Source organism: Nuphar pumila, chromosome 11 (assembly GCF_984573655.1).
Source record: "Nuphar pumila chromosome 11, dmNupPumi1.hap1.1, whole genome shotgun sequence".
NCBI lineage: Eukaryota > Viridiplantae > Streptophyta > Magnoliopsida > Nymphaeales > Nymphaeaceae > Nuphar > Nuphar pumila.
The window spans coordinates 112529966-112546140 of NC_143259.1; the positions used below are offsets into that span (position 1 = coordinate 112529966).

Here is a 16175-nt window from a genome sequence, read left to right on the forward strand (position 1 = left end):
AAAATTCTCCAAAGAAGGAAGAAAAAAATGCCAAAGAGGGAGATATCAAAGAGACTCTTAATCACATCTCTGAAGTTCTCCAACATCTTCTCAAAACTTCTTCCTCAACATCCGAAGCCGCCATCGCCTATTCTTCATCACCTCCAGGTATGTGGATACTAGACTCCGGTGCTTCTTTTCATATGACATCTCATAAAAACTCTCTTTCAAATGTTTTTCCCGAACCCATATCCTCTTATGTTTCAACGGCCGATGGAACATCATTAAAAATTGAAAATATTGGAACGCTTGATTTTAAAAACTCTCAAAAAAAAATCGTTCCTAAAGTAAGAATCGTTCCAAAAATTAATTTAAATCTTTCTTCCATTTCTCAAATCACTGATCATGGATGTCAAGTCTCTTTCTCACCTAAAGATTGCACCGTGCAGGATCTCCAGTCAGGGAAGCTGATTGGGCAAGGCCATAGAAGGGGTGATCTCTATTTTATGGACTTTTTGACTCTTCCATCTAAATCTTCTTGCAATCTTGTAAAAGACAAAAGTATTGGAATTTGGCATGAGAGACTTGCTTATCCAAATTTTGTAAAAAAATCTCTTTCCGTTTTTGAACAATACTTGTAAAGACAATCACATGACTTGTAAAGATTGCATTTTTGGGAAATCTAAAGCTACTCCATTTCCTCGAAAAAGTTACTTTACCACTCGACCATTTGAACTTGTTCATTCCGATGTGTGGGGACCTTTCCCTATTTTGTCTAAAGGAGGATTTTCATATTATGTGGTCTTTATTGATGACTTCACTCGATTCACGTGGATTTACTTCCTAAGTCGCAAATCCGAAGTTTACTCCTTCTTTAAAGAATTTCATGCAATGGTTAAAAATCAATTTTTGGGAAATCTATCTATTCTTAGGTCTGATTCGGGAGGCGAATATATGTCCAATGATTTTCAAAGTTATTTAAAAGAAAATGGAATTTGTCATCAACGTTCTTGTCCCAACACTCTGCAACAAAATGGTCTTGCGGAAAGAAAGCATAGACACATAATAGAAACTATAAGAACGTTATTAATTTCAAAAAATATCCCAAAATCCTTTTGGGCCGAAGCGGTTCTAACCTCAACGTATCTTATCAATAGAACCCCTTCATCCTCTTTGAAAAATCTTTCTCCATTTGAAAAACTTTACAATATGTCTCCCGATTATAAAAGACTAAGGATTTTTTGATGTAAATGCTTTGTTCTAACTCACAAAAATGATAAACTTTCTCCTAGGGCTATTGAATGTATTTTCTTAGGATATGGCGAAAAACAAAAAGGTTATAGATGTTTTGACATATTCAAAAACAAACTTTATATCTCAAAAGATGTCACATTCCTAGAAGAAGAAAATGGTTTTTCGCACCAACCAAATGAAAATATTGATTATTCTTTTTTATTTGACTTATTGCCTCAAGAAAACATCATAGATGATCATATTGATCCTAGTGAACCCCTTGGTGAAAATCATTTTGAACATCCAAATGATGATCAAAACTTAGAAGAAAATGTTTCAAGACAAATACAAGTCTACTCTAGAAGGAATGAAAGAAATCCTCCTTGTGCCCTTGAAAATTTTTCCCAAAGTGAGTCAATCGAAGAGACCTCTCAAAGAAAATCAAGTCGGATTTCCAAAATACCCAATAGATTTGTTTCTTATGATTCTTTTTTTCCTAACTTTCGAGCATGCCTACTTGCTCTTCACTCCTTTCATGAACCATCTCATTACAATAATGCTAAACAATATGTTCATTGGAATGAAGCTATGGAACTAGAACTTAATGCTCTTAAAAGGGCGCAAACTTGGGAAATCATTGATCCTCCCAATGGCAAGAAACCCATTGGATGTAGATGGGTTTTTAAAGTAAAAACTAAGAGTGATGGTTCATTGGAAAGATATAAGGCTAGGTTGGTAGCCAAGGGATATGCCCAAGAGTATGGGGTAGATTATGATGAAACTTTTGCCCCAATTGCTCAAATGACTAGTGTTCGAGCTCTTATTGCGATAGCCTCTGTTAAAAAATGGTCAATCTTTCAACTTGATGTCAAAAATGCCTTTTTGAATGGTAATTTAAATGAAGAAGTTTATATCGAACCGCCTCCAGGTATGAATTTAAATGGAAAAATTTTGAAATTAAAAAAGGCTTTATATGGACTTAAGCAAGCTCCTAAAGCTTGGTATGATAGGTTTAGTAATGTATTAATCAATTTAGGATTTTCTTCTTGCTATACTGACACTGCTCTTTTTGTTAAAAGGACAGGTAACTCCATTATTATGCTTTTACTGTATGTTGATGATATGATCATCACTGGGAATGACAAAAAGGGAGTAAATAAAGTAAAGTCTATGTTAAAAGAAACGTTTGATATGTCTGACCTTGGATATTTGAGATATTTTTTAGTGATTAAAGTAGCTTATTCCCCGCGAGGATACATCCTATTTCAAATGAAATTAGCTGCAGAAATTTGTACCAAATCAGGAATATCTGATGAAAAGAAAGTTGAGACTCCCGAAGTTATTAATGCAAAACTGAGACTTGGAGATGGTGTTCTTCTTGAGAATCCAACCCCCTACCGTCAATTAATCGGATCTCTCACCTATCTATCCATCACACGTCCAAATATAGCTCATGCGGTTCATGCAGCAAGTCAGTTTCAGCATGCACCTACTTCGGTTCATATGGCGGCCGTAATGAGAATTGTGTGATATATCAAAAATACTATATTCAAGGGACTCTTCTTATCCTCTTCCTCATCTCTTGACTTAACTGCTTTTACTGATGCTGACTGGGGAGGAAAACCCAATGATCGTATCTCAATAACGGGTCTTTGTATTTTTTTAGGTGAATCCCTCATTTCGTGGAGATGCAAGAAGCAGCAGAAGGTTTCACTGTCATCCACTGAAGCTGAATATCGGGCCATGACAATGACAACTATGGCAATCGTATGGCTCCGAAGTCTCCTTGGTGACATGGGCGTCCCCATTTCCACTCCCACCAAGCTCTGCTGTGATAACAAAAGTGCGATATACATTGCCAGCAATCACACCTTTCATGAGCGGACCAAGCATATCGAAATGGATTGCCATTATGTTCGAGACGAATATCTCAGAGGGACTATCTCATTACCATATGTTACTTCAGAGTATCAACTAGCTGACTTCTTCACCAAGGCGCTCCCAACTCCACGATTTATGTTTCTTCTTAGCAAACTTTCGGTCTTCTCCCCGTAAAGTTTGAGGGGGCGTGTTAAAATATGTATATATATATATATATATACATATACTTATATATATATATATACATTCGTATATATATACATATATGTATATATATACAGTTTCCTTTTTAGTGAAATACCTGATAGGGGTATTCTTGTAAAACCACAATGTATTTTTTCCTTTTTACTTTTTTCCTTTTTCTTTTTTTACTTTTTTCCTTTTTCTCTTTTTCTTTTTTACTTTTTTCTTTTTTATTTTCCCCCTTTTTGTAAGACCACAAGGGCTCCACACTTGTAGTCGTTGGGGCCCTAACGGTCAGATTTCTGACCGTTGGGGCTCCCAACGACTACAAGGGAGCCCCTTGTGGTCCCTTCTTTGAGCCTCCCTCCTCTATAAATAGAGGAGGTGTTCTCCTCTTGTAAGCATTGGGTTTTCACCTTTCTCTTCCTTTCTTCAATAAATCCAACTTATGACTTTAAGTCATTTTATACTTTTGAGAGTTTTGTGTGTGCACTTATAGTGTTTGTGTTCTTGGCTCTTAAGGTCACTCTTAAAGAGTGCTTTTTACTCCAGTGGAGCTTCCGCCTCTTTTCATTACAGTAATGCTGAGGTACGTTAAAGATCCAACCAGTTGTCGGTAAGGTGTGGGATTTTTTAGGAGAATCCCATCATCAATCTTCATCTTTGAACCTACTATTTCAGGAGTTTCACAGACCTTGTCATCTGTGATTCCTGATCGATTAATAATCTCACAAGCAAGTTTAGTTTGAAATAAAAAATAGTCTCTGTGAGAATAGGCAACCTCAATTCCCAAAAAATATGTCAGAAATCCTAAGTCTGACATTTCAAATTTTGAAGTCAAGATAGATTTAATGCTCTTGATTCCTTTGGCATCATCACCTGTTATTAATATATCATCAACATATAACAGTAATATAACAATCTCTGCATCAGATTTCTTAACAAACAATGCAGTGTCAGTACAGCATGAAGTGAAACCATTTTCAGTCATTACATTGTTAAACCTATCGTGCCAAGCTTTGGGAGCTTGTTTCAAGCCATAAAGAGCTTTACGAAGACAAAGAACTTTATTTTTAGGAATTTTCATACTAGGTGGAGCATCCATGTAGACTTCTTCATTAAGATCAGAATTTAGAAAGACATTTTTGACATCCATTTGATAAATATTTTTTTTTCTAATGGAAGCAATGGTGATGAGACATCTGACAGTAACCATACAAGTTATTGGAGCAAATGTCTCTACATAGTCAATCTTGTATTCTTGACTATACCTTTTACCTACAATACGAGTTTTGTACCTCTCAAGAGAACTATCACTCTTAGTTTTGACTTTAAACACCCATCGACATCCTATAGTTTTCTTTCCACTGAGAAGCATTTGAAATTCAAGTGTCGATTTTCCTAAGTGTTTTGAGTTCACTCTCCATGGCTTCTCTTCATTCAATACAGCGTTTGGCATCTTCAAAAAAATTCAGTTCAAAATACGAGTGAATGACACTTAAGCAAGCCCGATATTTAGGAGAGAAAGAATCAAAGGATACGAATCTAGAGGGCGTTTTTCTAATTCTTTCTGTTCTTCTAGGGTTTGAATCATGTGTGGAGATAGATTCGCTAGGTTCACTATATTGCTCAATAGCACTTCTAAAGGTGCGTCTATCTCTATGAGTATAGGTGATAGGGTCTCTAGTGATATTTTCTTCTTGAGAGGTAGTAGTGTTAGAGTTATTATTGATTTTCACCATTTCATTGTCACTGTTATATGTTGATTCATCATCACTAAAGATATGATCATTTTTAGATAATAGGTCAAAAAAAAGAAATAGTCGGCATTTTCTAAATGAGATTCATTCTTTTTAAAACCACTATCATTTTCCAAAAATGTTACATTCCTTGAGACATATAACTTATCATTCTTAGTATCATAACATCGAAACCTTTTTTGGGTTTCGGAATAGCCAAGAAAAGCATAAGGAATGGCTTTTGGTGAGAGTTTAGCATTTTTATCTATAAAGACAAAGCACTTACAACCAAAAATTCTCAACCTACTATAATCAGGTTCTTTTTCATAAAGAGTTTCAAAAGAAGAGATTTTATCTAAATTTTTGGATGGAAGACGATTAATAAGATAAACGGAAGCAAAAGCCGCTTCGGCCCAAAAAAAAATTAGAATACTTTGGGAAATAAGAAGGTTTCTAGTGGTTTCAATGATATGCCTATGCTTCGTTTCGGCCAAACCATTTTGTTGTGGGGTCTTAGGACACGATCTTTGATGGACAATACCATAGTTTTCAAGATATTTCTTAAATTCATTAGATAGATATTCACCTCTAGAATCGGTCCTAAATATCTTTAAATTAATATTAAATTGATTTTTTATCATCATATGATATGATTCAAGAAAATGTACCGTGGTGTATGTTGTTTGCTGATGATATTGTTTTGATTGATGAGTCTAGAGCTGGGGTTAATGCTAAGTTAGAATTATGGAGACAGACATTGGAAGCTAGAGGTTTTAAGTTGAGTAAGAGTAAGACTGAATATATGGAATGTCGGTTTAGTAAGCAACGAAGTAGTGATGGGAGTGTAGTGAAGCTTGGTGAGCAAGATATACCGGTGAATGATTATTTCAAATATTTGGGATCCATCATTCAAAAGTATGGAGAAATTGATGGAGATGTAAATCATAGGATAAAGGTTGGGTGGATGAAATGGAAAAGTGCTACTGGAGTGCTGTGCGATCGTAGAATGCCATTGCGGTTGAAGGGAAAGTTTTATAGGACGACTATTAGACCCGCTTTACTATATGGTACGGAATGTTGGGCTGCCAAGAGACATCATATTCAAAAAATGAGTGTAGCTGAGATGCGGATGCTTAGATGGATGTGTGGAAATACAATAAAAGATAAGATTCGGAACGAAGAGATACGTAAGAAGGTAGGTGTTGCACCCATTGAAAATAAGATGCGAGAGAATCGTTTACGGTGGTTTGGACATATTCGGCGAAGGCCTAATGATGCTCCAGTTAGAAGGTTGGAGAAATGGGAAAATATATTAGTTAAAAGAGGTCGGGGTAGGCCTAGGAAGACTTGGATGGAGATGATAGGAAAGGATATGAATGCTTTGAACCTCACCGAGGACATGGCATTGGATAGAAATGATTGGAGGAAAAGGATTCATGTGGAAGACCCAAAATGAATTTCTTTTTTGGTTCATATCGCTGACCCCAATTGTTTTGGGATGAAGGCGTAGTTGTTGTTGTTGTTGTTGTTGTATATGATATGATTTAAAACATGTAAAGACTTCATGCTTATGTTTGAGAAAATATATCCAACAAAATCGTGAAAAATCATCTACAAAAATCACATAATAGGCGAAACCTCCCTTGGATATAACAGGTGTCGGTCCCCAAACATCCGAATGAATAATTTCAAAAGGTTTAGAGCTAAATATAGATCTTTGTTCAAAAGGTATACTTCTCATTTTTTCAAGAATACAATCATTACAAGAGAAAATACTTTTACAAAGATTTTTAGTAAAGTCCAAATAGGACAACTTGGTGATATTGGGATGACCATGTCTTTTATGCCAAACATTTATGTCTTTATGTTGGGCCACATTACAAAAGGGGGTTTTAGGAATTTGAAGAGAGTCTGCGTAGTATAAGTCTCCCTTCCTAGAGCCTTCCCCAATCAACCTCCCAGACCGGTGATCATGTATTAAACATTTATTAGATGAGAATTGAATGTCACACCCAAGGTCCAAGAGTTGAGAGACAGAAAGTAAGTTAAAATTCAATTTTGATATAAATCTAATTTTAGGAATAAAGAAGTTTTGGGTTTTAAAATTTTCAATTCCCTTAATTTCAAGAGAAGTGTCATCCGCGGTTGAAACAAACGATGGTGACGAACTTTCAAAATATTCGAAAAGAGAGAAAATGTTTGGAGACATATAAAATGAAGCACCAGAATCCAATAGCCAAGAAGTTTTACCTGGAGGAGACAGAGTAGACACAGCGGCACCGAAAATAACTCCCTTAAGAAGAGGTTGAAGAGCTTCCACAATTTGATTTAGAGATAGAGCTCCATTTGTAGATTCCTCTTTTTGTGGTTGAGATGTGGTGGCCATTGCTAGTAATTTCTTCCACTTAGGACAAACCGGTTTGATATGACCTGGCTCTTTGCAAAAGTGACACACAATTTTGTTATAGTCCCTTCTTCCGCCTTGACCACTTTGATTTTGGCTTTTAAAATGATGAGGTTTATATGTCCTCAAGTTGTTTCCGGGCTTAGAAACAACATTTGCTCCATCACACTCATCTTGATTTGTGGGCATTGCAAGAACACTTGGATTTTGTTTGCTAATGCCCATACGAGTTTTCTCTCCACCTAATTTTGTAACGACACCTTCAAGAGAGGGAGAGGTGAAGGAGGATAGGAGAGAAGATCTAATTTGCTCAAACTCGGGCCTTAGCCCATTCAAAAAATTGAAAAATTGATCTTCTTCTAATTGTTTATGACGAAGCTCTATGGCTTCTTCACTCCACTTAGGTTCGAGCATAGCAAGCTCATTCCAAATAGAAGAGAGTTCGGCAAAATATTCCCTTATAGTCATCTCCCCTTGAAGAAGGGTTAGCACCCTCTTTTGGAGGTAATATTTGTGGGACAAGTCTCTAGAAGTGTACATCTTCTGAAGGTACTCCCACGCTTGAGAAGCCTTTTTAAACTTTATAATAATGGCGTTGATTCTAGTCTCAACGGAGGAGAAGATCCACGACAAAATCTTAAAGTTCTTCATTTCCCATTCTTCGTGTTTTTTGCTATATTCTTCAAGAGCCTTAGTTCTTTCATCTCCCTCAAGAATTTTGATTTCTCCTCTTTCAACCAAAGTAATTTTAGGCTCCGGTTCCGGAATCAAGCCTTAAACATAACCCCAAAGCCCTTTTTCCTTTAATATGGGCTTCCATATTTCCGGCCCACGCATGATAATTGGAGTCATTGAGCTTAAAGCCAAGTGAGAAATGGGAGTCTTTTTCACCCATTAGAGAGATAAGACGAGATAAAAGAATATGTACCACAATGAGATTTAAAATCTTACTTGTTGTAGTAATCTTCTAAAATATTGGATGAAGAGAAGTCTTCACGCCAATTCTAAGAAAGTTGAAGGCATGCTTTTTTAGGCACTCAATATTGTGAAGAACCGCAAGATTTTCTTTCCCCAAGCAACATTGCTCTGATACCATGTGAAAATCTCTATAAAGAGAGTGTGTGTACACATACGATACTTGAGACAAGAGGTGTGCACAAAGGCACAAGGAGAACTCTCACAAGTGCACAAATGGCACGGATACACATGCACAAGGGCATAAAAAATGAACCTCTTTATTGAATGTGAAAGGGCTTTATGAAAAGCCTTAATACAAAACACAAGGGGATCACCCCTTATTTATAATACAAGGGAGAGAGGGAATGAGGGAGTAGTTGGGCTCCCAACGGCTCTAAATAGAGCTGTTGGGAGTCCAACAGCTCTCTCTACTTTATGCTTCTTGACTTTGGTCAAAAAAGCATAAAACCAAAAAAGCCCAAAAATAAACTAAAAAAGAAAAAGAAACCTAACCTAGTTAAATAAACTAACCTAATCCTAACTAAACTTTTAAAAGTAAACTAAAACTATGAGATTACATATTAAATTATGTTACATTATTTAACACTTACCTGTCAATTGCGGAAGAAAAGAGGATATACTACGGCTGATTGTTGAGATTTACGCAGCTATGGAGTAGCATCTAGAACAAAAAAGGTGGAACATAATGCCAACTATGTTCAAGTTCAGCAGGGTAATAAGCAACAAAGAAACCATGAAGCTTTAGTTGCAGCCTTTCAGCAAATGCATGTGGATTCACCAAAAAGATCTCAAGATAAAGCATAGATTTTGGATTCAGGAGCAAGCAAGCAATCATGTTACAGGTGATGAGGATAAGATTTTTTAACTCAATTTATACTATCCATGGTAAAATTGTTACTGGCGATGGAACTGTTCACCCCATCACTTACATAGGAAAAACTCATGTTTCTAGCATTCATAAATCTTTAACTTTGTCCAACACTTTTCTTATTCCAGGCCAAAAATGTAATCTTGTGTTTGTTTCTCAACTTTGTCAACAAAATAACTCTTTTGTTATCTTTACTCCTTTGTTTGTTTGTGTGAAGGGACTGGATTCAAAGGAAACGTATAATGAGGGAGAGAGAGATGGAAACCTCTATGTGATAAAAGAAGCTCAAAAATTTCAGTTGCTCCTTTCTGAGTCCCAGTCTTCTTTAAAATCATAGATAGATCTTTGGCATCATCTCATGACTCATTGTGGTCATTATTTTCTGCAGTCTTTAATTAGTTCTACTTTAGTATCTGGTTCATTTTGTAATAAAGAGTTTGTAACAAAGAATTTATGTTCTAGTTGTCAAGTGTGTAAAAGTCATCAATTCTCCTTTCAGATTATCAAAAAGAGGGCTTATTTTTCTTTCGAAATTATTTATTCTGATGTTTGGGGGTCAGCAGCTCCTGTTGATTCTTCTTCTTCGAGTAAATATTACGTGGCGTTCATAGATGAGTATAGTTAATATACACGGATCTTTTTCATGAAGTGAAAATCTTAAGTGTTCAGCCTGTTTTGTGGTTTCCAAAACTTCGTTAGAAACCAGTTTGAATAAACCATTACCAGTTTACATAGTGGTGGAGGAGGTGAATACAGTTCTAATGCTTTTAAAGAGTACTTACAAAATCATGGCTTAGTACATCAAAAATCATACCCTCCTACACCTTAACAGAATGGCATAGCTAAAAGAAAACATCAACACATTGTTGAGAGCGTGATGACAATGATTCATGCGAGCCATGCCTGTTTGGGATTGTGGAGTGAGGCTTTTCATACTGTTGTTCATATTATAAATAGGTTGCCGATGAAAATTCTGGACAATAAGATGCCTTATTCAGTCCTTTTTAAAAGAGACCCTTGTTTGGTTGAATTGAAAGTTTGGGGATGCGTTTATTATGTGCATGTTGATGATTATCAAAGTAACAAATTTCTCCATAAAACATCAATATGCAGGTTTATTGGGTATGATGATGAACATAGAGGGTATCACCTATGGAACCCAATAAAACGTTGCATAATTATATCTAGGCATGTTTTTTTATGAGAACAATTTTACTTTTACAAAAAAAGATTCTAATGCAGATAAATCCTCTTTTCCCTCTCTATGTAATCACGATATGCAAGATTGGATGAATATGTCTATGCTGCAGAATACTGAAAAGCATTGTCATGAGGCTCATAGCAATGATTTGAGGGATAACAGTCCATGTGCAGATATGCAGCAAGGAGGTGCTGATGATTCTGGACACCAGCATGTCTCTTTCGATGGTGAACAGAGCGGATGCATTCACCACCAATGACAAGCGAATATGGGCAGGTTTATCATAGAAGAGCAAAAGAAATAGCGGACAATTCAGCTCAACAGGAGACAAATCAGCATGTAAATGTTGAAGTGGATTGTGACATTGGTCAACAAGAGACAGAGGTTGATCAACCTGAGAAATCCTATTGACATGTGAGTGAGTTATGGTGCTTCTAGTTTTGATTATCAGATATATTTTCATACGATGATGGAGATCCAAGAACCCAAACATTATTTAGAGGCAGCAAAAGATTGTCGTTGGGTTGAGGCCATGAATGAAGAAATATGTGCATTGCACGCCTGCTGAACATGGGAGAGTGGACAAACCTGTTGACAAAAATATGGTTGGCAGCAAATGGGTATACAAGGTAAAGCAAAAGGCAGATTACAGTATAGAGAGGTTTAAAGCTCAGCTTGTAGTAAAAGGGTATACACAGGAACATAGACTAGATTATGATGAAATGTTTAGCCCTATGATCAAATGGGAACAATCCGGTTGGTGTTTTGTCTTGCTATGATGTATAATTGGAAAATGCATCCGATGAATGTAAAGAACGCTTTGCTTCACAAAGAGCTTAGAGAGGAGGTCTATATGAAACAACCTCTGGGGCTTTGTAGAAGGAGATCTAGCAAATAAAGAGTATCTTTTACAGAGATCATTGTATGAACTAAAACAGGCTTCAAAAGCCTAGTTTCAAAGATTTTCTGATGAAATCTGAAGATATGGTTTTCAAAAAAGTCAGGTAGATTACTCCCTCTTTACTTGCATTAGAAAGCATGGAATTACTATTTTGTTGATATATGTGGATGACATTGTGATTACTGGTAGTTCTGACCAGCATGTGGTAGAATTAAAAGAATATGGTTGGCAGCAAGATGCAACGACTTATAGGAGTATAGTGGGAGCACTACAATACTTGAGTTTCACTCGCCCAGATATTGCTTATGCAATCATTCAGGTGTCACAGTTTATGCATGATCCAAGAGAAGGGTATATGAAAGTTGTAAAGCGAATTTTAAGGTACATTAAGAGTACCCTTAGTGATGTCTTACGATATCTTAAATTATATGGGATCCTTTAATTATTTTGGGGTTCACAGATGCAGACTGGGCAGGGGATCCTGATATGAGAAGGTTTGTCTCAGGATATTGTATTTTCTTAGGAAGTAACCTAATATCCTGGAGCAGCAAAAAACAACGAACTGTAGCCAGATCAAGTGCATAAGCAAAACATCCTTCTTTGGCATCTCTTGTTGCCGAAGTCACTTGGATTCATCATACTTTATCCACTTTGAATCAAAAGATTAGATGTTCTATTATACACTGTGACAATCAAAGTGCCATTAAAATTTTCCAAAATCCTATTCATCATGGCAGAACAAAGCACATCCAAATAGATCAACATTTTATTCGAGAAAAGATTAAGGATAAAGAAATTGAAGTGAAGTATGTTGACTCCAATAATCAAGTAGCTGACATCCTCACCAAGGGACATAAAAGGTGAGAATTTGGTTCTTAAAGAGCAAGTTGTCCATGATCCAATCTATATATACAGCTTGAGGGAGGTTGTAAGAAAATAACATGTAAATATATTTGGATCAGGTCATGATGGATCCAATCCAGTCTGCACTTCGGTTATGTACTATGTCTCTGTATCAAAGGTAATAAAGTCAAATCTGAACCCCAATGTTTTATATTAAATATTAATGAAAGCAGGAGGTAGCAAAACACAGAAAAATCGTGGACTGCTCCTCTATTCCAATGTCATATTCTTCCTCCTTTTCTCAAACATCTTCTGCTGGTTTCATAGGCACAAGTTACAAATATTGCTCACAGATAAAACCCTTGAGGTCTCCCCCTGCCCACCACAGAGTACACCTAGCTTTGGCCTTGCAGTAAGGTATGCCACCCATGGGTTTCGAATTTGTGACATCCCGTCAACTTTGGTGATCTTCGCAAGTCACCCCTACCAGATAAGCGGAGCCCTTGTGGGCTTAGTAACCTTATTTCTTATAGTATGAAATTATTGAAATTTTCTTACTTTTTGTTTTTTAAGTTTAAGTGTGAAACTTTTACAATATGTTATGATGCAGTGCTATTTTTGGGGCAATTACAGTGATACTTTAGAATAAACAGTAACAATTAGCAATTAAGCCTAAGCATTAGAAGAATTAATAGGCTGGCATTAGAAGGGACAAACCAACACACCTTTACCAAAATGAAGTTCATTGTTGCAATAGCAAGGATAAATACCACACTGCAATTTGACAAGAAAAATTACAATGATGACCAACAAGAAAATCAGAACTTACTTGAAGACCAGTATTATGAAAGAAATCCATACCAAGCACCATGTAGATAACATATATAACTCAAGGAGAGCAAAAGCCAAACAATTGACATGCCTCTCCATTTCAGGTGAAGCTTCCATCTCGAGGCATATGCCAAAAGTGTAAACCCTCCAAACACAATCGTAAGAATAGCCAAATTCCCACGAAAGTTCCTCCATTGGCTATCAGAAAGGTCCTGCAAAATTTATAATATGTAAAGTCCCTAATCCAAAGCAACTACTATTTTACTCGAGTTCAACAAGTTTGCAAAAGAACAACAAAGTAGTCCATTAACTGCCAGAGATACTCACAATTGAGTTTGAGAAAATCATAGGATGCAGAATAAAACCAACACTAGAATCAATTACATGAAAATATGGGCATCGGCCTTGAAGGTTCTGCAAAGAGATTTCAGATTGCAAGTTCCATGGTTGACAATCCACCAAATTTCTTGACCAGCATTGAAGTATTTCTATTTGTGAAGCCTTATATACTAGATGAATGGCATGTCCTATGGTAGACTTATACTTAGCATCTCAGGCTCAGTTTCATGGTTAATATGAGAGTTAAAAATGATAAACATTATATGGAGGATTGTAGGTTCTGTATTTTATTTCTTGATTGAATAAGATTGATTCCTAATTCTTTTTGTAGTTCTGTCATCACACACACACACCACACACACACACACGAGCTTGTGTTTGCTACTACCATAGTACCATACTGGTTAGTATAATGTCAAAGTTGCAGGCTCAATTTGTTCAATCAAACCATGCACATGTATTTATGATGTTTTGCTTCCTAGGGAACACGCTTTGGATCCAACTACTTTGATGTGAATCCTTATCTTCACTATGAAATTTTAGTGTGTTATCGAACCATTAGTTTTTAGCTTTTTTAGAAACTTATACAAATATCAGAAAGCCTTCATCTCATACATACACTATGGAGATCATATCTGCATCATCAGATTCACAAAACGTTCAAGTAAAAAAAAATAGTGGGGCTACTTAACAATATGGTACTATTGATAGTAGCAAAGATGAACCATATGTATAGTTGGTTATGATAGGACACTCCTGGTGCACCTACTCCTTGTTATCAGTGGTTGGATTTGTTTGGAACCACAACTAAAAATAAGATTCCAAGACGATTAAACAAAAGGGAGAGAAATTGGATAACTTTTGTTGGTCCAGTTTCCTTCGCTGCTGACCTAGCTTCCCATCCAAAGCAAGAGATGAACGGTTTCTTTCTGATCAACAGGGCCAGACTTGGTGAAACCTGAGTTTAAACAACCAAGTTTCAATCCACTGCAACCTTTGCCAGATCCAAATTTTGCATGTGAGAGGGTCTAGTCATGTCCAGATCTTCACCATACTCAATTCTTCGGAATTTTTATCAAACTATGGTGTCAAAAAGCCAATTATCAAATTGGACCCCGGATGGATGTACCAAGTAATTAAATGAGGAATTGTTACTAGGATATCCAAGTCAAGCCCATACCAATGACATCCCTAGCAATAGAAAGTTTGATTTCCCTAACAACTGTCAAACTTATGATAGGCAATGTGCAGCAAATGAAGAAAGAAACCATATTTATTATTGCTGCCACCATTGCTACCAATTATTTATCTTCTTACTTTAGGCATTAATCTCTAAATTGGCTTACTATAATGAACCAGCTTTCATTTAACATAGGGTCAGTCTGGAGCTATAATCTCACACACCACCATGTCCCATTCATCTTTTAAGTAAAAATGAGTATTACATTAATTTAAGGCGGATGCCTTCTTTTTCTTAACACGGTATAATTCCCAAAAAAACGAAAAGAGAATCAAGAAAAAAGAGAAGAGAAGAAGGGTAGTTGTTGTACATTCAATCGATGCCCGATCCATCCTTCCCGAAGACCAACCAATCTCCTTGGACTCAATCCATTTGTGTAATCTGCAAAGACCCCAAATTGGTCTTAGAACGAGAGAGAGAGAGAGAGAGAGAGGCACCCACCATGAGAGAGACTCAATGACCGTTGGATGATGACAAGATAGAAGACGGCGGCGTACAGTACGAGGATCAGAAGCTCGAGGGATGTCCATGAAATCCAACCGTTTTTTCTCATCTCTTTCCAAACGCCGACTTTGATCTGCCGTTTCAGTTCCCTACTTGAACCAGCAGACTGCATTTTGGACATTATAAATGGGCTGATGATGGATCGGTTCTGACAAGACCCCAAGCAATTGAGTTTGGATTTTTGTAGTGATATCAACGGTTCAGATTAAGGTCGGATATCCCACAAAATCCGAGTACATTTGAGTTGGATTTGGTACGAGAAACAATGTCCAATTTCTGAATTGTTACAGAGTATTATATCCAAGTTGGATTCTAAATCCAAACCAAATCCAAAGATTGACGGATATCCAAATCCTACACATTCTGGTTAAGTTGGAGTCAATAATGCATACATTAGAACATGATCCAATCCAAAAAATCCTAAATCTAAGACGCTTATTGGATCGGGTCTGCATGTTTTCACCTTCTATTTGGATGGGGCATGATGCCACCCAATCAGAGACGTCAATGCTCAGGTTTGGATCAGATATCCAACCAATCCCTTTAGTCAGATTTGGGATTGGTATAGAGATTCACTTGGAATATGAATGCAAACCTAGTTCCAAGAATATCCAAAACCAAATTAAGTATAAAAGCTATATCCAGTTAGCTATTTAAGCTCGTCGGGTCTGGATCTAGTATTACCCTTCTTTTATCTGAAAACCCACTATCCAACATCTCATTAGGTCGGATTCAATAATTCGAGGGATGTAAACAGGTCAGGTTTCAGATCCCAAAATACATTGGAGGGTTGGATTAGTTTAGATTCGGGACAGCTAAATTTTACAAATTCCTCTTCTTGGATCCGACCAAATTCCTCTTCTTGGAGGGTTGGATTAGTTTAGAATTTTGAGAAAAAGGTGGGTCAAGGAGGAGTGGAATCCCATAGCCATAAAAGTTTTAAACAATTTCTCGTCTATTAATTTCTGATTATTTTTTTCAAATAAATTTATTTTTCTCAGGCTTTCGTCGGAATTTTTTTTAAAAATCAAATAATTTGTCTGCAAACACT

General features: G+C 36.5%; 1 protein-coding gene across 2 annotated transcripts in view; it reads right to left on the reverse strand.

Annotated features, from left to right (window-relative positions):
* Positions 1-15214, reverse strand: part of LOC149822879 (MBOAT (membrane bound O-acyl transferase) family protein) — an 84016-nt gene extending 68802 nt beyond the window's left edge. The window contains exons 1-4 of one of the 2 annotated variants that reach the window (XM_089981298.1): positions 15062-15214; positions 14931-15001; positions 13072-13253; positions 12936-12984 (exon numbers count right to left, since the gene is read on the reverse strand). In XM_089981298.1, the coding sequence (XP_089837424.1) occupies positions 12936-12984; positions 13072-13253; positions 14931-15001; positions 15062-15173 (414 nt within the window). In that variant the 5' untranslated portion in view covers positions 15174-15214. The remainder of the gene's footprint in view (positions 1-12935; positions 12985-13071; positions 13254-14930; positions 15002-15061) is intronic. The other variant, XM_089981299.1, reaches the window with a different exon arrangement.
* Positions 15215-16175: the final 961 nt, after the last annotated feature.